The sequence below is a fragment of the Oncorhynchus masou genome, chromosome 29, assembly GCF_036934945.1.
Source record: "Oncorhynchus masou masou isolate Uvic2021 chromosome 29, UVic_Omas_1.1, whole genome shotgun sequence".
Taxonomy (NCBI): Eukaryota; Metazoa; Chordata; class Actinopteri; order Salmoniformes; family Salmonidae; genus Oncorhynchus; species Oncorhynchus masou.
Genome location: NC_088240.1, coordinates 65994819 through 66020418, shown reverse-complemented (window position 1 = coordinate 66020418; position 25600 = coordinate 65994819). Strand labels below are relative to the sequence as shown.

Sequence of the window (25600 nt, the reverse complement as noted above, 5' to 3'; positions counted from 1 at the left end):
ATAACTTCTGCATGCCATGTAATGTGTCACACATGACTCTTACAGTATACAGTATGTGTATCATCTGTCTTGTATGTATGACTACTAATGTGTGTGTGTGTGAGCACTCCAATATGTATATGTGACTGTGCGTGTCTGTGGTGTGTGTAACTTACATGCCAGCTGAACCCTGGCCTTGCGGCTGATCAACATGCCATCGTGGTTCTGGGCAGCACAGGCATACTCCCCAGCGTCCGTCTCGTTGCTCTCTCTCCTCTTCTGGAAGCTCTTGATCAGGAGAGTTCCGTTGGCCAACACGCTAGCCTTCGGCCCGGTGGGAACGGACACTCCATTGCGCCGCCACATCACAGAGATAGGCCCCTCCCCTTCTACCTGGCAGTCCAGCATCAGGGGCCGGTCGCGCACGGCGATGACATCATTGGGCTCCTTCAGGAAGGCCAGCTCAGAGGCTCTGCCCAACACTGGGAGAGAGAAGAGGAGCATGGGAGGTCAGGTACTGCTGAAGTTCTCCTCCATTTAGATGATGATAAGGATGATGATGATGGAGGTAAGAGTGCTGATGATGTTGACAAGGGAGATCCTCAGGACAGAATGGAGCATCTTGATGATGATGGTGGTGGTGTTGATGATGAAGAAGAGGACAATGATGAAAGTAAGAGGGCTGTTGAAAAATGACAATGATGAAGATGAGAATGAGGATGATAATAATGATTGCATACACACATACACACACACAAAAAAAAAATACTCTTGAAACTGAACCGACATAGGAATATGACCTATCACCTACTATTACACTACTACACCAATCAATCAGTGATTCCAGTACAGAGCCTTCAGAGGGCCAGAGGTTGAAACTCTCCCTGCCTGCAGGCTTTACAATGTTAACCTCAAGAAGCAGAGAAGGGCCAGGGGTGGTGCTCCTCCGTTTATAGAGTCATGAACGAATTGAAAACCACATTTTACGATGCCCACTCAACGTTAAGGTGGGGGGAGGAGGGAGGAAGACACTGAAAGATGGCTGATGAAGCCACCCAAGTGCTGATATCATCGATTTAAGTGGACTTTTTTCATAAATCATTCTCTGTTAACAACCTAACTATCGGTTTTGTGTAGTGCCTTAAGCACATATCACAGTGTTAGATCACCATTGTAAAATATAGCTCCCAGATAGTTAGCAAGTTTAGGAGCTTCCAATACCGACAATATATGGCCATCTGGTTCTGGGGAAATATTGTGAAACACCTTTCTTGGTGGATAGATTTATAAGAAATAAACAGTGTGTTATAGAGTTCTTGAGGAATCTACCATTACGACCCATTATCTACTGGCATTTTGTATCTTGTTTAATGTATTTTCCATTATTCCTCTTGCCCTACAGCTCCTTTATATTGAAATATCAAGTAAAGGTTAAGTTAAAAAAACGTAAAAATACCCAAACTTTGTATACCAAGTAGTGCATCTCAGCCCAACTAGATGTTGGACATAATCCAGGCCCTTGTGTTGTTAATAACACCTTAATTACCGCTGAATAACAGGGTTGTTAATGAGAGATTAAGAGGGGAAAAAGAGGACGCTGGATTACTCCTTGGCTGGGTTTGTAGCGCTCGGCTGGGAATCACACACTGATAAATGGCCAGTTTCATTGAGTAAGAGCAGACAGCCTGAAGCCCTAACTCTACCCCACAATGAGACCCTGTGAAAAGTCAGACTGCCTCTCTCAGTGGTGAACACCACACACTGTGTGCACTGGTGACAGCTTCATTCTCCAAGCGTGCGTGCGTGTGTGTGTGTGTGTGTGTGTGTGTGTGTGTGTGTGTGTGTGTGTGTGTGTGTGTGTGTGTGTGTGTGTGTGTGTGTGTGTGTGTGTGTGTGTGTGTGTGTGAGAGAGAGAGAGAGAGAGAGAGAGAGAGAAGGGGTATTGGACTGAAAAAGTGAGAAACAACAGCGCAGAGGGAGGGGAGCAAAGATAATGTCTTCAGAGGAGTCTGTTTGGGTAGTTTTCAGAAGGGTGAACTTGCACTTGACTTTCCTCCAGCCTGATTGATAGCTCTGTTAGTTACCTCCACCCCCCATCCTATTCTGCCTTTCACGGTGCCCCCCTCCTTCCCCCACACGCAAACACAATTAATTCCCAAAACTGCCTTACAATAGTGCCGAATGCCATGGAGCCATTGATGCAAGAGAGGGCCTGAACAATGCAAGGAGTGGGAAGAAGGGGGGAGAGAGAGGGGTTAGGGGTCAAGTTTGGATGACTTCAATGGAGTCTGGTTGGATGACTAGTGATAGCCCCCACACACCCCTCTCCCCCTCTGTCCCCTTTAGTCATCGCCCACTCAGATGAGAACATCTGCCCCCCTCTCCACTCTACTGCACCCCCCTGTCCCCCTCTCCCCTTTTTAACTTGAACTTGGAGGTGACTTTCCCATGCCACCCCCATCTCTCACACTACATCGAACCCCGTCACCGATTCCGTCGACACGCTTGTCCCCCAATTATACGCACCATTTGGAGATACCCCTTCTGTTCTCCTTGATTTTTAACCCTCTCCCTTTCCCCTGACCCATTCTAAAGACCAATCCACCTTTCCCAGCTGTTCAAGATAAAAAAAGGAAAGATGCTGAGACGAAGAAAAGTTTCAGTTCATTTTCGGTCTCTTATGTTTACGTGGCGAGCTGTGGAATTGTAGCGTGTGACGTCCCCTGACCCTGTGACCCTTCCGAAGAACAACAATACACACTACCCAGACACAACAAACATCAACACGGCCGACCACAGCAAACCTCTGCAACCGTCAAACATCCCATCAAAACACGCCAGACAGCTGCTCTTTCTTTCCCAACTCCTTCCCCCCATCCATCCATAGTCTTCCCATCCTCGCCATAGTCCTCTCCCATAGCCCCCTCTCCCACATCAGCCCATTCTGGGAGACCCAGTCTAAACTCCAACTCCTGGCTCTGCTCCAACACATGCTGTGTAATCTCCACTGCCTCCAGTTGTTTTTTTGTTTGTCCAATTAGCCTCCCTTTACTCCATTTAATCCCTCCCCATTTTCCCATTAATCCACCTCTATTGACTCCCTCTGTAACAAATAACAACTAACCAGAAACTACAGTCTATTCACAGCATAGCTGTGCATCCACAGGACTGATCCTTAAAGCATCTTAATCTAAATGAAGATATCTTCTCGCTCCAGTAGATACCTGATCATTACATTTAGATTCTGGTTATACATCTTTCAATCACTGACATACAATTATTCTCAATCACCTGCACCTTCCAACAACTTTATATTATGTGACTGCATGGGCCATTCTGGGTAAAAGTCCATCATTTTCACAATCAATGCACACATGGACGCATGCCAAACAAGCAGCCGCAGTACAAGCAATCTCAAACCCTTCGAAAACATAACTTATTTTACAATCTCCTTCATATCTGCTTTGCAAAATAGATCAATTCTGGATTTTAATACTATAACCCAGGACCAGGTCAAAGCTTAAGTCACTCTGGTCTGGAGTCTTAGAACAGGCCCCAAGTCACTCTGGCATGGAGTCTTAGAACAGGCCCCAAGTCACTCTGGCATGGAGTCTTAGAACAGGCCCCAAGTCACTCTGGCCTGGAGTCTTAGAACAGTCCCCAAGTCACACTGCCTGACACAGCTGAGAAGCTTGGGCCCCAGGTCTTTGAAGTTCAGAACGACTACTTGCACTACCCAGAGACACCCAGTCAAGCTTAACATCTGATGAAAGGGGAAGCAGTGGATAATGGAATACCTGGGGATGCAATGCTGGGGATGTACAGAGAGTGAGATGTCGGTCACGGTAACTAAAGATTAGCTGCATGTCAGACCTTCTGTGGGGACATATTGGATTAGAGATATCTGGGGACTTCCATGCTGGGGAGAGAGGGAGAGTGCAATGTAAGAAGGAACTATGAGGGAAGCAGTTAAGACTGATGTCAAATTGTGTTGCTTTGAGGGGTGAGAGTGCTGGAAACAGCATTATTTTAGGGTTGCTCAAGAAGGAAACTTTAATCATTAGTTTTTAGTAGTAGATTTTTTTCATTTGTGCTTGAAATTAGAGGCATAAAGCGAATTATGATATTTTTATCATCAATGTATGCCATATAGAAGCAGCCAAGCTCAGCTGTGCCTTATGAGTTCCCAGCTGTATTCCACACAGTCAGAATGCAAAGTCCATCTTTACCACTGCAGCCCTGCATTCGCCCCTGCGCCACGGAGTGTGATAAAGTGTTAAGTTTAGGGATAAATTCACCACCCATCTGGGTGCTCATAATAAGCAGAAGGGGGGCTATCCAGAACACTGAGGACAGGGACCCCCGGCCCATCCCCCTAGCTTTCCCTCACACTCCACCCCCACAAAATCCCAAATCACTACCCCTCAGCCCCAGATTGTGACCCCAGCCCCTAAAAGGTCATGAGAGAGTTGGGTGAGGGGACTGAGGGGGCCGGGCGGAGGACAGCTTGCATTCGGTCACCAAAGCAGCCCCCTACCCCAGTCCCTTCATTGTTTATTGTCGCCTCAGACTTGGCAGTGAACTTCACAGTTTCCATTGTGACTGTGGCGTGAAGGTGGCTAAGCCCCCCAGGACGATGAAAAGGGGGTTCAGGGTCGAGGCAGAGAAGGCAAACACAAGTAAATCCCTTCATTGGTTGCGTCCTCTCTATATTTTTCCCTGTGTCGGTTTGTATGTTTTTGTGTGTGTGTGTGTGTGGGGGGGGGGCCTGCTAGTGAGTCAAGCCCAGTTGCAAGTGTGTCGCAGAATCCTTAATTGACTCGTACCATACTATCCCCTCTCCCTAACCCTGGGAACCCCTGCATGAAGGGGAGGGGCCGGATTTTTGGAAATAGACGGATGCCATAGTGAAAATTAACATCTTTTATGTGTGCTTCACTGTATTCACAGTGCTTTCTCACATTTTTAGTGTTGATAAGCTCCATTAGGTGAAATGGATAAGATCAATGACCATGCTATAATAAGCATAGAATGCTAAAGGCTTAGTTGTATTATCAGCTCAAGTCGTACCACAGGAAGACCCTCTGGTATAGGCATAAACATGCCTTATTACTAGTGGATATTGCTATAGCCAGCAGCTCTCCCTCTCTCCTTTCATCTTTTCCTTCACTAGCCTCTTCACTCTTCATCATTGCAGAGTGATAGGCACAGATGATGTCTACTGAATTAGGCCCATGCAGGCAGGCAGGCAGGCAGGCATAATAGATGGAGGGGAGGGGGGAAGATAGGTCTGTATAAGTATTGGGGACTGATTCCTGGGCCCAGCTGGGATTGAGGATTGGGGGTGCTGGGTCAGAGGGCTGTGTGGATTTGGGGACTGACGTTGCAGGGCTGGGCCTATTGTCCCACTAATAGGAGTTAAACTCCCCTCTCTACCCCCCTCCCCCCCCTCCCCTTGACTAGCTTCGTGGCACGCTCTTCTTTATGGCTGGCGATGGTGCACCAGCAGATCTGCTCCCAGCATAGCTCCTCTCCTATTGTTTAAACAGCCACCTCTTCATTAATTGCCAGCCAATTTGGCATTAGCGTGTGTGTGAACACAAGATCCTTTTCCCATTGCGCTAATCAATTCACTTCCGCATACAAGCTATTCCTTACGCACCTATGGGTGTGTTCAGCAAGGGTAGGGGGCATTTAATGACCAATAATTACAAGGGGTGGCATTGTAGGAATTTGGGCAATGTTGGCAACAGACCAAGCATCCATTATGCAACGTTTTGAGATAACATATTTAGCTTGTCTGTTATTCATCATTCTACAACCCTTAATAGCCTATTTAATGACAATACATTCTAATGACAACACACTGTGATGATTAATTCATCAGTATTTTAACCCTTGTTCTAACGACATGCTCCAAGCGTATTTTTCATGTATTTTGTGTCTGCTGTAAATGGGTTAGGCATATAATCTTTTCAGCACACTGTGGCCATGTAAAAACAGCACAATCAAAATAAGAAAGATCCGAAATGATCCAACTTCACTTTCCCTTTGCCTCGGCCTGAGTTCCTCAGAAACATATTAGAGAGATGCAGTGGAGAGCATTTTGTCAAAGCAATCGCAACCCGAATCGGGATGACCAAAATGTTGCACAGAAATTGCCTCTGTCATCTTGAACTGCTGCTTGTGAAAGTGGCTTCTGTCAAGAAGTCAACATCAGGTCTCATTGACCACCAGCATTTGATTGAATGGATTTCACTTTCAAGAACAGGAAGTCTAGTTTATCTTTAATTGAAAACAATTCCAGAACAAAGGTTGTTCCATGTTTCTATTCAGTAAAAGTGGCATCGGTATTTTGTCATTTAAACTGGTAGATAGAGATGGACATGTTTTTCCAATACTGTCCTCAGAATTCACTTTTACAGGCTTTCTTGATAACTTTCTTTCTTGAGGTCAATAAACCTCAGTGTGTCTTTCTCTTTCACTTATGAAAGGTTTCATTGTATAATGAACACAATGTTATTTTCAGTTTCTGTACATTTCACCTCAGAGGGCCTTGGGAGAATTTTGCTCTCAATGTATGTGACCCGTGGTGTAAATTGTTCTTTCACCATGCCCATGATACACAGGCAATAACAATCTTATTGACTAATTGGCCCTGCCGATTGCATTTCCCCAGATAATAAAACAATTCTTATTTGCAATGGAAAAAGTTGCAGCAACCATTGCTGACAACATTGCTTTGCACTATTGCATTAAAAAAATTGCCAGTGTTGTGAAGGCCTTTAGGTCTTGCTTAAAGTTCTATAAAATGTAATGCACCTTGAAACGTTCAACCTACAAACTATACGTCATTCATAACTGCTGTCAAAAAAAGGTTATTGAATACCTGCATTTTATATGGTCAATGCATGTAATTAACTCAGTTTGTAAACGAGGTAAACTATGGGGAAATGTTCTTATCCCTCAAACACACAGCAATAACAGCCAGCAGCACTGTTTCTATGAGCCAACGTCAGTCTTATTTGTTATATATGAACCCAGGGTGGGTCCAGACACATAAGAGGTGAAGAAGTGGGGAGGCCAACAGGAAAGACTATGAGGCTATGGCACAGAGAGCAAATAAGTCTGAAGGAACTAGGACCAAGCTTTTTGGGCCTCATGGCAGGGTAGAGCCTTGGCCCTGATTCCACCTCAATGTAGATCTTTGGGATTAACACCCCCAGTCAGAGGGGTGTCTGGTTGAGAGTAGGAGAACACTGTCTGTGCAGGCTGGGGGAGAGTGTTTGTGTGTGTGTGCATAGGTTTTAGGGGATATCTAATAAGGCAGCTGCAGGGGGATTACTGAACACCCAATCCCACACACACCATCATGCCCCTAGATGAGGTGTGTGGGGGATGGGGGGGGGGCAGACAGAGAGGGTCTGTCTGCTTTATGTAAATGAAGGTGTGAGGAGGTCAATCATTGTTTAACCCCAAGTCCAACTGGCTGCCCTGTGTCTGACCATGACGGGTAGATGAGTCTGATCTGACCAAATATCCCCGATGAGATTTCAATACACAAGTGGTAGCCAAAACATCGCCATTTCCTACCCTACAGTTATTGGATCTCCAGATATGTTCTTTGCCTGAGTTCAACACTTTTTTATGTGTAGTGTAAACGTGGTTCTAATGGAAACTGCAAACTGCACCAAATTGGTTAAAAGATGATACCGTGTTTTGAATCAGATGGAGACTTAAACAGCCAATACCTGATTAAGGAATAAATGCATGAGAGGCAATAGTCGGGTTCAGGGGATGAGTCAAATTTACTAACATGTTCAATGTTAGAATTGAAAGGTTGAATTGGATTATCGTTGTGACTATTATGTAAAGTTTGTTTCGTGGATAGCCTTTGCCATTAATTTGTCTTAAGTGGTGTAATCAGAGAAAATAATGTGGGAGCTGACTAAAGTCAATAACATGAAGCCTGACATGATAAAGCACCGTGAGTTCCTGTCCCCGAATTGCCTTACAGAGAATTAAACTTGTGCGTAAAAGGAGAGAGCATAGTATCTTTACGCATCGACTGAATGGTGCATCATGGTAGCACACCATTGAAATCTGTGATCAAGCATATGTCAACTTTTGTGCTGATAACACATAATTAATTAAACAAATTGGAATGAAAAACGTTTAAAAAAAGTATCTACTGCTCTTGTATTTCACCTTTCCCGAATCAATAACAAAAATGTTTTCTATTTTTTGAAGGCTCTCCATTCTACTATCCACGCATAATGTCAAATTAACACTATAGACATGTATCTTGAAGGTCAAAAGCCTCCCTCCAAAGACAGTTGTAAATATCCTAACGGTTCCAACTTGGCCATTCATCTTTACGCGCGCCTTAACAGCCCCCATTGATTTCTCTAATTACACCCATGGTATCCCAGAGGCTGCAAACTACACATGTCCCCTAATCGACACCAATGACTTTATGGAAGACATATACAGACGAGATGCAGTCGACATGAAAGGAAATAATTGCTTTTACGCAGTGCAATAGGCTACAGAGCCAGGTGCACACTAAAGACGCATGGCTTCACGTTCACCTCAAATACATTAGATACTGAGGCTGCATGCTAAAATCATTTCAAAATCACATGCAAGTTGCAAAACAATCAGTGGGTTCCACATGGAGGACATTAACTCGACTTATACTATCATTACCTATTCAAAGCTCGAACATTCATCCGCTTAAATATGAAAAGCATTACCTGAAGATATGACCACCAATAGAAAAAGCTGAAAATTCCTCGTCTGGTTCATGGTTTAGTATGAATCCCTTTTAGTTCGAAGTCTAACTGTTATAGAGACGCTTTAATAGCGAGCTTCACCCCTTAAAATGTATTAAATAAAAATACCAACAAAAATCTCAAAAAAACATTTCCGCAGTTTCAGTTCCACTGTCCAGCGAACGGCTGGCTTCTGGACGAGGCTGCTTTGAGAATGTTCTGTTTGCTATTGTAGAACGGCCCTCGCTGGGTTCTGTGGCTATTAGTTATGCGTAAGGTATTGTTGTCCCCGCTGACATCCCGGTCAATGAATGGACACCGATACAACAATAGAACTGGCCAGCGGAGACTGGGGGCATGTAAACGAGCCAATGGCAGGATGGGGGCCAGTCAAAAGGGGTGGCCCCTTCTAAACCGCAAATCATCACTTGAGGGAACCTGCTATGAAGAGGCTCCAGAAGCCAAATATTGTCTTGATATGCAGGTCATCATCATTATATTGTCAACCTACTCCACCATACATACACTTTAATGCTGTTATAGTGGTTATTGCTGTCAGTTGTGGAGGTGCTGATGATTACTGGCAATGACAATGTTACTGGTACTCCACTAACCACTTTCCAAATGAAATTGTGAGCATCTGTAAAAAAAACTATATATAAATATCTATATATCTATATATATATATATATAGAGAGAGAGAGAGAGAGAGAGAAGAGAGAGAGAGAAATGTCCTTGTTTTTGAAAGAAAGGCCCACTTTTTGTCCATTAAAATAACATCAAATTGATCCGAAATACAGTGTAGACATTGTTGGTAGCTGGAAATGGCAGATTATTTATGGAACATCTACAAAGGCGTACAGAGGCCTATTATCAGCAACCATCACTGCTGTGTTCCAATGGCACGTTGTGTTAGCTAAGTTTATCATTTTAAAAGGTGAATTGATCATTAGAAAACCCTTTTGCAATTATGTTAGGACAGCTGAAAACTGTTGTTCTGATTGAAGAAGCAATAAAAACTGACCTTCTTTAGACTAGTTAAGTATCTGGAGCATCAGCATTTGTGGGTTTGATTATAGGCTCAAAATGGCCAGAAACAAATAACTTTCTTCTGAAACTCATCAGTCTATTCTTGTTCTGAGAAATGAAGGCTATTCTATTCTACAAGAAACTGAAGATCTTGTACAATGCCGTGTACAACTCCCTTCACAGAACAGCGCAAACTGGCTCTAACCAGAATAGAAAGAGGAGTGGGAGGCCCCGGTGCACAACTGAGCAAGAGGACAAGTACATTAGAGTGTCTCGTTTGAGAAACATACACCTCACAAGTCCTCAACTGTCAGCTTCATTAAATAGAACCCGCAAAACACCAGTCTCAATGTCAACAGTGAAGAGGTATCTCTGTGATGCTGGCCTTCTAGGCAGAGTTCCTCTGTCCAGTGTCTGTGTTCTTTTGCTCATCTTAATCTTTTATTTTTATTGGCCCGTCTGAGATATGTTTTTTTCATTGCAACTCTGCCTAGAAGGCCAGCATCCCGGATTTGCCACTTCACTGTTGACGTTGAGACTGGTGTATTGCGGGTACTATTTAATGAAGCTGACAGTTGAGGACTCTACACTCTATTTCTGATCAGTTTGATGTTATTTTAATGGACAAAAAAAGGGCTTTTCTTTAAAAAACAAGGGCATTTTCAAGTGGCCCCAAACTTTTGAATGGTAGTGTATATACAGCTCATTCAGAAAGTATTCAGACCCTTTGACTTTTTCCACTTTTTATGTTACAGCCATATTCTAAAATTGATTGAATAAAAAATGTATGCAAATGTATTAAAAATAAAAATAGAAATACATTATTTACATAGTATTCAGACCCTTTGCTATGTGACTCGAAATTGACCTCAGGTGCATCCTGTTTCCATTGATCATCCTTGAGATGTTTCTAATACTTTATTGGAATACACCTGTGGTAAATTCAATTGATTGGACATGGTTTGGAAAGGCACACGCCTGTCTATATAAGGTCCCACAGTTGACAGTGCATGTCAGAGCAAAAACCATGCCGTGAGGTCGAAGGTCTGAGGAAGGATTGTGTCGAAGTACAAATCTGGGGAAGGGTACCAACACATTTATGCAGCATTGAAGGTCCCCAAGAACACAGTGGCCTCCATCATTCTTAAATGGAAGAAGTTTGGAACCACCAAGATTCTTCCTAGAGCTGGCCACCCGGCCAAACTGAACAATCAGGGGAGAAGGACCTTGGTCATGCAGAACCCGATGTCTACTCTGACAGAGCTCTAGAGTTCCACTGTGGAAATGGGAGAACCTTCCAGAAGAACAACCATCTCTGCAGCACTCCACCAATCAGGGCTTTATGGTAGAGTGGCCAGACTGAAGCCACTACTCAGTAAAAGGCACATGACAACCCAAAAGTCACCTAAAGGACTCCCAGACCATGAGAAACAAGATTCTCTGGTCTGATTAAATCAAGATTGAACTATTTGGCCTGAATGCCAAACATCACATCTAAAGGAAACCCGAAACCATTCCTACGGGGAGGCATGGTGGTGGTAGCATCATGCTGTGCAGATGTCAGATTTCAGCGGCAGGGACTGGGAGACTAGTCAGGATCGAGGGAAAGATGAACGAACAAAAGTACAGAGAAATCCATGATGAAAACCTGCTCCAGAGCGCTCAGGACCTCAGACTGGGTTCAAGGTTCACCTTCCAACAGGACAACGACTCTAAGCACACAGCCAAGACAACGCAGAAGTGAATCTGCAGAGAAGAATGGGAGAAACTCCCCAAATACAAGTGTGCAAAGCTTGTAGCGTCATACCCAAGAAGACTCTAGACTGTAATCGCTGCCAAAGTTACTTCAACAAAGTATGAGTACAGGGTCTGAATACTGTAACATCTCAGTTATTTTTTTCAATACATTTGCAAAAATTTCTAAAAAACAGTTTTTGCTTTGTAATTATGGGGTAATATGTGTAGATTGATGAAGAAAAAAAACAATTGAATACATTTTAGAATAATGCTGTAACGTAACAAAATGTGGAAAAAGTTAAGATGCCTGAATACTTTCCGAATGCACTGTATATATATATATACAGTGGGGAGAACAAGTATTTGATACACTGCCAATTTTGCAGGTTTTCCTATTTACAAAGCATGTAGAGGTCTGTAATTGTTATCATAGGTACACTTCAACTGTGAGAGACAGAATCTAAAACAAAAACCCAGAAAATCACATTGTATGATATTTAAGTAATTAATTAGCATTTTATTGCATGACATAAGTATTTGATCACCTACCAACTAGTAAGAATTCCGGCTCTCACAGACCTGTTCGTTTTTCTTTAAGAATCCCTCCTGTTCTCCACTCATTACCTGTATGATTTGCACCTGTTTGAACTCGTTTTACTGTATAAAACACACCTGTCCACACACTCAATCAAACAGACTCCAACCTCTCCACAATGGCCAAGACCAGAGAGCTGTGTAGGGACATCAGGGATAAAATTGTAGTCCTGCACAAGGCTGGGATGGGCTACAGGACAATAGGCAAGCAGCTTGGTGAGAAGGCAACAACTGTTGGCGCAATTATTAGAAAATGGATGAAGTTCAAGATGACAGTCAATCACCCTCGGTCTGGTGCTCCATGCAAGATCTCATCTCGTGGGGCATCAATGATCACGAGGAAGGTGAAGGATCAGCCCAGAACTACACAGCAGGACCTGGTCAATGACCTGAAGAGAGCTGGGACCACAGTCTCAAAGAAAACCATTAGTAACACACTACGCCATCATGGATTAAAATCCTGCAGTGCACGCAAGGTCCCCCTGCTCAAGCCAGCGCATGTCCAGGCCCGTCTGAAGTTTGCCAATGACCATCTGGATGATCCAGAGGAGGAATGGGAGAAGGTCATGTGGTCTGATGAGACAGAAATAGAGCTTTTTGGTCTAAACTCCACTCGCCATGTTTGGAGGAAGAAAAAGGACGAGTACAACCCCAAGAACACCATCCCAACCGTGAAGCATGGAGGTGGAAACATCATTCTTTGTGAATGCCTTTCTGCAAAGGGGACAGGACGACTGCACCGTATTGAGGGGAGGCCAACAACCTCCTTCCCTCAGTAAGAGCATTGAAGATGGGTCGTGGCTGGGTCTTCCAACATGACAACGACCCGAAACACAGAGCCAGGGCAACTAAGGAGTGGCTCCGTAAGAAGCATCTCAAGGTCCTGGAGTGGCCTAGCAAGTCTCCAGACCTGAACCCAATAGAACATCTTTGGAGGGAGCTGAAAGTCCGTATTGCCCAGCGACAGCCCGAAACCTGAAGGATCTGGAGACGGTCTGTATGGAGGAGTGGGCTAAAATCCCTGCTGCAGTGTGTGCAAACCTGGTCAAGAACTACAGGAAACATATGATCTCTGTAATTGCAAACAAAGGTTACTGTAGCAAATATTAAGTTCTGCTTTTCTGATGTATCAAATACATATGTCATGCAATAAAATGCAAATTATTTACTTAGCAATCATACAATATGATTTTCTGGATTTTTGTTTTAGATTCCGTCTCTCACAGTTGAAGTGTACCTACGATAAAAAATGACAGACCTCTACATGCTTTGTAAGTAGGAAAACCAGCAAAATTGGCAGTGTATCAAATACTTGTTCTCCCCACTGTGTATATATATATATATATATATATATATATATATATATTAACACTTAAGTTGACACCCAGCATCATAACATGTTATGACACGGGCATAACGATGTCATGTCATAACAGCTGACAAAACCTATTATAATATAGTCATAACACTGTCATGACATATCAAATCAAATTTTATTTGTCACATGTGTCACACATTTATTTGTCACAGCTTAGTCGAGGTAATTAAGGTAAAATGTACATGTAGGTAAAGTGACTGTGCATAGATAGTAAACAGAGAGTAGAAGCAGTGTAAAAATGTGTGTGTGTGTGGAGGGGGGGTCAATGCAAATAGTCTGGGTTGCCATTTGATTATTGTTCAGGAGTCTTATGGCTTGTGGGTAGAAGCTGTAAAGAAGACTTTTGGACCTAGACTTGGTGCTCAGGTACCGCTTTCCGTGCGGTAGCAGAGAGAACAGTCTATGACTAGATTGGCTGGATGGCAGGAAGCTTGGCCCTAGTGATGTACTGGGCTGTACGCACTACCCTCTGTAGTGCATTGCGGTAGGAGGCTGAGAAGTTGCCATACCAGGCGGTGATGCAACCAGTCAGGATGCTCTTGATGGTGCAGCTGTATAACTTTTTGAGAATCTGAGGACCAATGCCAAATCTTTTCAGTCTCCTGAGGGGGGAATAGGCGTTGTCGTGCCCTCTTCATGACTGTCTTGGTGTGTTTGGACCATGATAGTTTGTTGGTGATGTGGACACCAAGGAACTTGAAGCTCTCAACTGGATCCACTACAGCCCCATCAATGAGAATGGGGGTGTGCTCGGCCCTCCTTTTCCTGCAGTCCACGATCATCTCCTTTGTCTTGCTCACGTTGAGTTAGAGGTTGTGATCCTCCAGGAGCAGGACAAGACACCCTCTTTTTGATTGATGACTGACATAAGGACATGTACTGTACGCGATAGGCCTATCTGGCATTATGATGGTCATAATGATTATTGAAGGTGTCATAAAGTCTATTTTCTTGGTCAAAGTAAAGTGGCACAGGATAGTCATAATGCTTCATGACAGTGCCATAAAGTGTATTTTCTACAAGTTATTTAAAATACGATGAAAAAACATCACTGTAAAGAATTAATTACAACAACAACAAAAGGGTTTAAGAAACAAACTTTCAAACGAAAGGAAACTTCTTAGCAGGGTATAAACTCATTTGAATAAAGTCATCATGTTGTTCCTCTTTGGTGTTTTTTTTCTCTCCTAAAAAAGTGGATTTTTGATGATGAGAAGGGGAAGCATATTGTACTGCAGCTTTACTAAAAACACAGTCATAGTAGCTACAAGCAAGTTGAAGGTCTGTTCAATGAAGACCATTCACCAACTCAAATCATCTCATCATCTCAACTCCACCAGCCTCAAAGAAGTTCTCAACCTTGGGTACAATAACGAATGTTTAAAAAGAAAAACACATTCAGCCACCCTCTGCCCCAACGGTCCTCACTATGGCTCCATTACCAAAGCTGTTGGAATGGAATGCAGTGCGGCTCACAGTAGGACAGACCAGCCAATTAACAGGCATCAGCCCCCCTAACACACACAATTACGCACCTCTCTTAAGGGAGAACAACAGGCTAGTAGCAGCGTGCTATTCATTAGGTGGTCTTCTGTTCATATAAAGGGATCTAATTGGGGATCGGTCCAAGTGGGAATGGCCTGGTCTATTATGAGGGAGATATCAACATGCAAAACAAGGATCTGGGAGGAGAATGAGGCATGTTTTTTTTAGCCATCTGAGGGAAGAGGCATAGATCCTACCAACACACAGTTGTTTTGTATCTTCTTAACTAGCTCATTAGTAAGTAGCTCAGTGACTGTTCCTATCCGAATCCCCCTGGTTCTCACCATCATTAAATCTGATCCTCATCATCTGAGGAAGAGGACCGTTTTCTTCTATGTAATGGTGCTTTTTTACGTGCTTCTACACCTGCATTGCTTGCTGTTTGGGGTTTTAGGCTGGGTTTCTGTACAGCACTTTGAGATATCAGCTGATGTACGAAGGGCTTTATAAATACATTTGATTTGATTTAATGAGTTAAGTTACATTTTTCATCTTTTATCAAGTGAATGAATGAGTATCTATAGAATTGCTTTAGATATATCAAACGTATACGGTCTTTAGAATAGCAGTTCAAATACAAGAATATTGCGCAATAATACTTAATAGACAGACGTATTAGAAAAATTAACATATCATCTGGTCACTCATCCTGATGTAAAACCAAGCTTACTGTCCCATGCTCCCCACCCACAGTACAACCTTTATTAAACTCACCGTACAATGTACTCCCTCTTAAAAAATGTTTTACACATCTTGAACACCAACTAATAATGTTTTACACAGTCTGGTAAGGGAGTGAAGGTGGTCATGCTTGAAAATTATACTGGACAACATCAATCAACTGTCCCCCAGGGGCTCATTAAAAATATACTACAGCTGTATCAGCATCTCATATCATATTTTTTCCTAATCTGGCCATTAAAGTTGCTGGGGAGATAGAAAGGACATGAAAATATATATATAATTAGGGGTCTGGTCCAACTGGGAATGTCCAGAGATATATACATGCAAAGAGTCAGAGAGAAACAGACACAAAACATGTCTACCCATTCCAGTTTTGTTTTTAAAGGTATAGACAGTCACCCCGCAGCCCACACCCCTTTGTGATTTTCTTAGCGAACTCATTAGGCAGCCCAATTCTGATATTATTCCCACTATTAAGTCTTTTGACCAATCACATCAGATGTTTCACATCCGCTCTTTTTCAGAGCTGATCTGATTGGTCAAAAGACCAATTAGTGGAAAATAAATATCAGAATTGCGCTGCCTGTCTAAGCGCAGCTTTTGTGATTTCTCATAATCATCCTCATTCTTCTCACCACCATTAAATCAGTTCCTACTGAAAATGTCCCTTCATCTGCTGAGCCCAGTATGTTTAAATCTACATACTGCAAGTATCATATGTTGTCAATGTGTACATAATGTTTTGTAGACTCGTCGTGAAGCCGGTCATACTTTACTGTGCAACATCACTCAAATATCCCTCGTTGACAACAAACCTCTGATGATGCAGTAGGTTTAAGAACAAAACATCTAACCTCATATATTGTCCTAATCAAGCCAGTAAAGGTTGGTGTCTCAGAGATCAGATTAGAGAGAGCAGATGGCTTGAAGATGGTTGTTGCTATGGTATCACAGGTCTGGACAGTGCGAAGTTATCCATGTCTTATCGATCAGTGAGGTTATTATGTCTCGAAATGCAACATCATACATTTCAGAGTGTTTCAGGACTTTATAGGAGAGAAGATAAACTAGTATTGTCTGTTTGGAGTATGTTCATTTACTCAAATCGGTCAATTTCCTATTTTGTAGCTCATAACATATAAAGAATTGTATCACAATTGAAAGGAATTCAGGTCTTCAGAATGAAGTTAATTTGGATTCAACATTCAAATTACAGGGATGCTCAGCACTCAACAAACTGACATGAACCTTCAACCTGTAATGCATCAGATGATGTGAATCAGTACTCTTACCCTGCAGGTACATGAGCTTATAATAGCCTATTATATTTCAACCAAGAGGAAATGGCAAAGGGCATTTCAATCGATAGGAGCACTTTATCCTCCATAGTATGCATACAGAGACTAATAGAGTTATTCCCAGGCCTCTGTGGTTAAACAGTGAGTAGTAAGCATGGCTGTATTGAGAGCCCTTTGTAGCTCATTGTCCGCCCAGCAGTAGCAAAGCTTTATCCTGTTAGTCACATAATGGGGTTTAGGGTTTCACATAGCGACGATCACAGTGGTCTAATCTGAGCTGGCCTGGCAAGACCTCCTCTCACTGCATGCATACGGCTCACATTTTTACACCATTCCTCTCTACAAGGCTTGTGGTCATGGAGGAAATAGGATGGAGGAGAAGAGTAGAGATAAAGATGAAGATTATTTGCTTCCCCACCTTTGACATTTCTCTGTTTACATTTTAGAAAACCAATATTTCCTGCAGCAGACTACATCAATAACTACATTCCATTTAATTGAATAGTAAGTCGTCAGAAAATAAACAAGCTGAGGCGTATAAAGAAGACCAAAAAACAGGGGGCAAAACAACCCAACACCCAACACCCTGCCCAACCGCCAGTGAAAAAAGACCACTTTGATATATGTTCTTGAAATAAAGGTGTCATGTACTGACTTATACTGACAGTGGAATAAAAAGGTCCATGGCAACTGGACCAGATGAACTGGTTTGGAACGTATATCCCACTGGGCTGATACAACTACTGTACAATGTAGATCAGACAGAGCTTTAGTGTAAGATGACACTGCTACATAACCTTATGCAGGATACAATGGTCTCATACTGATTATGAGTATATTATGAGTGTATATATATATATATATATATACACACACACACACACACACAAACTCAGCAAAAAAGAAAGAAAAAAGAAATGTCCTCTCACTGTCAACTGCATTTATTTTAATTTTATTTTAACTTAATTAACATGGAAATATTTGTATGAAAATAACAAGATTCAACAACTGAGACGTAAACTGAACAATTTCCACAGATACAGTGGGGCAAAAAAGTATTTAGTCAGCCACCAATTGTGCAAGTTCTCCCACTTAAAAAGATGAGAGAGGCCTGTAATTTTCATCATAGGTACACTTCAACTACTACAGACAAAAGGAGGGGAAAAAAATCCAGAAAATCACATTGTAGGATTTTTAATGAATTTATTTGCAAATTATGGTGGAAAATAAGTATTTGGTCAATAACAGAAGTTTATCTCAATACTTTGTTATATACCCTTTGTTGGCAATGACAGAGGTCAAACGTTTTCTGTAAGTCTTCACACACTGTTGCTGGTATTTCGGCCCATTCCTCCATCCAGATCTCCTCTAGAGCAGTGATGTTTTGGGGCTGTTGCTGGGAACACATGGACTTTCAATTCCCTCCAAAGATTTTCTATGTGGTTGAGATCTGGAGACTAGCTAGGCCACTCCAGGACCTTGAAATGCTTCTTACGAAGCCACTCCTTCATTGCCCGGGCGGTGTGTTTGGGATCATTGTCATGCTGAAAGACCCAGCCACGTTTCATCTTCAATGCCCTTGCTGATGGAAGAAGGTTTTCACTCAAAATTTCACGATACATGGCCCCATTCATTCTTTCCTTAACACGGATCAGTCGTCCTGGTCCCTTTGCAGAAAAACAGCCCCAAAGCATGATGTTTCCACCCCCATGCTTCACAGTAGGTATGGTGTTCTTTGGATGCAACTCAGCATTCTTTGTCCTCCAAACATGACGAGTTGAGTTTTTACCAAAAAGTTATATTTTGGTTTCATCTGACCATATGACATTCTCCCAATCTTCTTCTGGATCATCCAAATGCTCTCTAGCAAACTTCAGACGGGCCTGGACATGTACTGGCTTAAGCAGGAGGACACGTCTGGCACTGCAGGATTTGAGTCCCTGGCGGCGTAGTGTGTTACTGATGGTAGGCTTTGTTACTTTGGTCCCAGCTCTCTGCAGGTCATTCAAAAGGACCCCCTGTGTGGTTCTGGGATTTTTGCTCACCGTTCTTGTGATCATTTTGACCCCACAGGGTGAGATCTTGCGTGGAGCCCCAGATCGAGGGAGATTATCAGTGGTCTTGTATATCTTCCATTTCCTAATAATTGCTCCCACAGTTGATTTCTTCAAACCAAGCTGCTTACCTGCATGTGGCAGGGTCTACAGTCAATCACGGACTATAGGAAGAAATCCAGCCCAGTCACGGACCAGGATGTCTTGCTCCCAGGCAGACTAAATAACTTTTTTGCCCGCTTTGAGGACAATACAGTGCCACTGACACTGCCTGCAACGGAAAAATGCGGTCTCTCCTTCACTGCAGACGAGGTGAGTAAAACATTTAAACGTGTTAACCCTCGCAAGGCTGCAGGCCCAGACGGCATCCACAGCCGCGCCCTCAGAGCATGCGCAGACCAGCTGGCTGGTGTGTTTACGGACATATTCAATCAATCCCTATACCAGTCTGCTGTTCCCACATGCTTCAAGAGGGCCACCATTGTTCCTGTTCCCAAGAAAGCTAAGGTAACTGAGCTAAACGACTACCGCCCCGTAGCACTCACTTCCGTCATCATGAAGTGCTTTGAGAGACTAGTCAAGGACCATATCACCTCCACCCTACCTGACACCCTAGACCCACTCCAATTTGCTTACCGCCCAAATAGGTCCACAGACGATACAATCTCAACCACACTGCACACTGCCCTAACCCATCTGGACAAGAGGAATACCTATGTGAGAATGCTGTTCATCGACTACAGCTCGGCATTCACCACCATAGTACCCTCCAAGCTCGTCATCAAGCTCGAGACCCTGGGTCTCGACCCCGCCCTGTGCAACTGGGTACTGGACTTCCTGATGGGCCGCCCCCCAGGTGGTGAGGGTAGGTAACAACATCTCCTCCCCGCTGATCCTCAACACTGGGGCCCCACAAGGGTGCGTTCTGAGCCCTCTCCTGTACTCCCTGTTCACCCACGACTGCGTGGCCACGCACGCCTCCAACTCAATCATCAAGTTTGCGGACGACACAACAGTGGTAGGCTTGATTACCAACAACGACGAGACGGCCTACAGGGAGGAGGTGAGGGCCCTCGGAGTGTGGTGTCAGGAAAATAACCTCACACTCAACGTCAACAAAACTAAGGAGATGATTGTGGACTTCAGGAAACAGCAGAGGGAACACCCCCCTATCCACATCGATGGAACAGTAGTGGAGAGAGTAGCAAGTTTTAAGTTCCTCGGCATACACATCACAGACAAACTGAATTGGTCCACTCACACAGACAGCATCGTGAAGAAGGCGCAGCAGCGCCTCTTCAACCTCAGGAGGCTGAAGAAATTCGGCTTGTCACCAAAAGCCCTCACAAACTTCTACAGATGCACAATCGAGAGCATCCTGGCGGGCTGTATCACCGCCTGGTACAGCAACTGCTCCGCCCTCAACCGTAAGGCTCTCCAGAGGGTAGTGAGGTCTGCACAATGCATCACCGGGGGCAATCTACCTGCCCTCCAGGACACCTACACCACCCGATGTTACAGGAAGGCCATAAAGATCATCAAGGACATCAACCACCCGAGCCACTGCCTGTTCACCCCGCTATCATCCAGAAGGCGAGGTCAGTACAGGTGCATCAAAGCTGGGACCGAGAGACTGAAAAACAGCTTCTATCTCAAGGCCATCAGACTGTTAAACAGCCACCACTAACATTGAGTGGCTGCTGCCAACACACTGACACAACTCCAGCCACTTTAATAATGGGAATTGATGGGATCCCCTTTTCAGGACCCTGTCTTCAAAGATAATTTGCACAAAGATAATTATGCAAAGCTGTCATCAAGGCAAAGGGTGGCTACTTTGAAGAATCTGAAATATAAAATATATTTACATTTGTTTAACAGTTTTTTGGTTACTATATGATTCCATATGTGTTATTTCATAGTTCTGATGTTTTCACTATTAATTCTACAATGTAGAAAAGAGTAAAAAATAAAAACCCTAGAATGAGTAGGTGTCCAAACTTTTGACAGGTACTGTATATATACACACACAATTGAACAATATTTGCTGCTTTATCTGGCCTGAAAACTTTTCAATACTTCAGAACAAAGACGGGTCAGAGAAAACTATTTTAGGATGTAATTTAGAGCCGCTCTAATACTATTGTTAGGCAGAGAGAAAATCATACATTAAATCACACAAGAAAACAGAACTTTGGGGAATCTGTTTGTATTTTCCTTCTATAAAACAAGACATTTACAACTGAAGTCACATCCATATAAATTACAACAGCAAACACAATATATTTTAAATACAGATATCCTCTCTTCATTTCTTTGCTCACTTGACCAATAAAGGAACAGACAATATAAATGTCCCTTATATTCACTTGCAGTCCGGTGCATTGAAATAGTGGCCATAAATGTAATATTGCCTACGTTGGGGAACAAATCTACCTACCTTATTTTTACAATCTAATTTCGGGCTGGGAAATCTCAAAATATACACCATTTTATCAACCTACTACCAATACAGTTCACTACCTTTGACCAAGAGCCAAATAGGGTGTAATTAGAGACGCTGACGATAACTCAAGTCTTAACTTTTAAACAGCATTCCCTCTTGGGTCTCCTTTACATCATGACCACTGATAGGCAATTTGAATAAACAGGTTCCCACCATGTTATTACTAAAGACGTGTCAATTCCAAGACCAGGGTTGCCTTAGCATGATCAAGCCCAATTCACCCAAACAATGGCTAGAAATGGACTCTGTATGCCCTACTGCCCTCTACTGGCTGAAAATGCTCAATGCTTTGCTCCAGTCTGTATATCCCTGTTGACTGGATGGCTGTGTGCAAACAATGTCTCCCTTGTACTTTAATGATATATGGGTAGACTCACAATGATATCAGTGCCATCTGAAATATATCTCACCCTCAGGACTAAAATATGAGATCTGAAAATTGTTCTCGCTACAACTTCACATCCTTAGCTTTACTTCCCAGGTGGGACAATAATTTCTGTCACTCACACAATCTTCAAAGGCAGAACACAAGGCGTTCTCTCGTGACTCTGCTATATAACACTGCAAGATCAAAAACAAGGTATGACGGTAACAGAGGCATTTAACAGTGTGGCAACATCATATGAAATTGAAAGAAAATGAAAAGTCCATTGTGCAATTAATTTGTTTTCATATACAAAGTCGAACAACAAATAAAGTGTTAAACTAAGAGGGGAAAAGGCCTCACAGGTACTGTACATGAAAACAAGAACCGAGTAGGTAAGTATGTGCTCCACAGTGAAGTACCTTCCTCTCCTTAAACCCTTCCACTCAACTGGATCTTCTGAACTTTGATCTCTGCCAAAAATTCTTAACCCACTACTGGCCTCAATGTGTGGTGAATGAAAAACTGGTGATGTGTGACTCAAGTTCCATCACAGTCTACTACTACTAAAGGTCCATCACAGTCATTTCCTTGTGGACCATCCTCCCAGACAAATCACTCCCGTTTAACACGGAAAAAGAGGTATGAGATGAGGTAAATACACGTAAAACATGAGAAAACACATGACATCATACATACCATAATCAACCCCCCTTCTACACGTTTTTCTTTTATTCTTCTGTCTGCCACTTTCTGCAACAAATGCCTCAATCACTGAGAACCAGTTCTTGAACTGAGAACCCCCAATCACACTTCAAATTCACAAGAACAGCACAGGGAATTAAAAACACAATACAACTGATAAATCCTGTATGCAATATGTATGTGTGTCCATGTATGAAAAGTCCTTCCTGGTTGTGATGTAGGGGTGCAGGACTGGGGTTTTATAGGACTCGTGGATTCTCCTTGACTGTCAGTGTCTGTTCCCAGTCACCCCCCCCCTCCCTCCCCCCTCCACTTCCTGCCTAACCTAATGTTGCAGGCATAGAAAGACGCCTGAGCAGAGTTCCCACTTCCGTCAAGTTGACTGTCAGTGTCCATTACATTTCCTGCCATACCCAAAGTTTGACCATGATCAAAACCACAGCTCAAACCATCTGCTCACCACAGCTCACCATCTGCTCCCAAAACCGATAGTTAACATCATACTCTCCCAAAATCAATTGGAAACATCATCCTTTCCCAGTCAACATCCTCCTTTACCAGAGTTGACATCATCTCCCAGATTTGACATCATCCTTTCCCAGAGTTGACATCATCCTTTCCCAGTCAACATCATCCTTTCTTAGTTGACATAATTCTCTCCCAGATTCGACATCTGAGCTGACATAATCCTCCCGAAGATATCCTCACCCGAAGTCGATATTCAATATCATCCTCTCCCAGAGTAAACATCCTCGTTTGGATTGGCTTGCTGAAGCAGTCTCATCCCAAAGTGACTTTACCACCAATGTCCAGTTCCAGAGGGTGAAAAAGAGCAAGAGAGGCATGAAATGCGATCTAATCTAAAGGTTTTCACAGTGACTGTGAGTGATTGGTATGTACCCTTGCAATGTAATGTAATGTATGTTACAGTTCGATGATACACTTCCCATCACATCAAGGATCACTAGACATCTCCCACTCATGAGATTTTCTGTCTGAAAGCAATGCAAATTATAGAATAGATTCACATTGAATGCATAGATCGCAGGTCGGTAATATGCCTTACATGTTGCATACGAATGAAATGCATGGTTTATGACCTACAAACCAGTATGAGTTATATTGGTGAGGCAGAGGCCATGTATATATGAGCAATGAGCAAAGTCCAAGGGGGCTGGGCTGTATGTACCAGGTCCAATAATCCCTGTAGCCAAACTATAGGACGAGAGGGTTGTGTTTAGTTGTTGAGGAAGTTGTCCAAAGGCCAGTTGCACAATGGAAATTAATGAAGGTCAAATGTAGATATCGGGTTCACATAAACAAGGATAGTGAGGTGTGGTTACACAGTCAGGGGGCTTTTATAGTGTGGCCAAGCTGTGCTAGGTGGCAGCACAGCGGAGAAGTCCAAAGTGAAGGCAGAATTTTCTGTCTGTTGTTTTCGGTCTAACTTCTCCAAACCCTTCTTCTTGGCAGCTGGGTATCAGTGTTCTAGGGAGCGGAGGCAGCAGCGATGGGGGCGGATCTGGATTGGAGTGGGTGGAGCCTGCAGGTGGTATTAGCACTCGAGGGGCAGAAGGAAGCTCCGTCTGCAGTCCACAGCCTTGGGGCTAGGTGGCTGGGCTCGCTTCCTGCGGAGCTCCTCGCGGCCCAAGGAGCCACTCAGCCGTTGGTACGCAGCCTTGTATTTCTTATCAAACGCAGCTAAAAGACAGAAAGTGCTGTAAGCAATAAGCCTGGTTGGTTTGAAACTATAGTGAAGTTCTAGTATTCCAACTGTGTATAAAGTGTCAGAGGCTGCTTACCAACGTGATCTCTACCCATGGCAGCCAGCGTGAGGAAGAGCATCTCTCTGTACAGACTCCTGGACACACAACACAAAGTACTATCGATCACAATTGTGCAATCATATAACCAAAACAGTGCCTTGAGAAAATACAGTATCATATCCCTTGACTTATTCCACATTGTTGTGTTACACCCTGAATTCAAAATGTTTTTCTCACCCATTTACACACAATGCCCCAAAATGACAAAGTAAAAACATGTTTAGAAGTTTAATTGAAAATAATATCTCATTTACATAAGTATTCAAACCCCTGAGTCAATACTTTGAAGACGCACTTTTGGCAGCAATTACAGCTGTGAGTCTTTCTGGGTAAGTCTCTAAGAGCATTCCACACCTGGATTGTGAAACATTTGCCCATTATTATTTTCAAAACTCTTCAAGATCTGTCAAGTTTGTTGTTGATCATTGCTAGACAACCATTTTCATCGGTCTTGCCATAGATTTCAAGTAGATTTAAGTCAAAACTGTAACTCGGCCACTCAGGAACATTCACTGTCTTCTTGGTGAGCAACTCCAGTGTAGATTTGACCTTGTGCTTTAGGTTATTATCCTGCTGGTGAAAAGCAGACAATCAGGTAATCCTCTGTGCTTAGCACAATTCTGTTTCTTTTTTATCCTGAAAAACTACCCAGTCCTTAATGATTACAAGAATTCCCATATCATGATGCAGGCACCACTACGCTTGAAAATATGGAGAGTGGTACTCAAGTAATATGTTGTATTGGATTTTCCCCAAACCTAACACTTTGTATTCAATACAAAAAGTGAATTGCTTTGCCACATAATTTTTGCAGTATTACTTTAATGCCTTGTTGCAAACAGGATGCATGTTTTGGAATATTTTTATTACGTACAGGCTTCCTTCTCATTCTGTCAATTAGGTTAGTATTGCGCACTAACTACAATGTTGTTGATCCATTCGCATTGTTCTCCTATCACAGCCATTAAACTCCGTAACTGTTTTAAAGTCACCATTGGCCTCATAGGGAAATCCCTGAGCGGTTTCCTTTCTCTCCGACAACCGAGTTAGGAACGACGCCTGCATCTTTGTAGTGACTGGGTTTATTGATACACCATCCAAATTTTAATTAATCACTTCATCAAGGA

General features: G+C 43.0%; 1 protein-coding gene and 1 pseudogene across 3 annotated transcripts in view; both read right to left on the bottom strand.

Moving 5' to 3' along the window:
- LOC135521277 (immunoglobulin superfamily DCC subclass member 3-like) overlaps positions 1-8787 on the bottom strand; it is a 21296-nt pseudogene extending 12509 nt beyond the window's left edge.
- Positions 8788-23105: 14318 nt separating this feature from the next.
- LOC135520322 (DENN domain-containing protein 4B-like) overlaps positions 23106-25600 on the bottom strand; it is a 38074-nt gene continuing 35579 nt past the window's right edge. For all 3 annotated transcript variants that reach the window (XM_064945773.1, XM_064945775.1, XM_064945774.1), the window contains exons 26-27: positions 24450-24508; positions 23106-24348 (exon numbers count right to left, since the gene is read on the bottom strand). In XM_064945773.1, the coding sequence (XP_064801845.1) occupies positions 24203-24348; positions 24450-24508 (205 nt within the window). In that variant the 3' untranslated portion in view covers positions 23106-24202. The remainder of the gene's footprint in view (positions 24349-24449; positions 24509-25600) is intronic.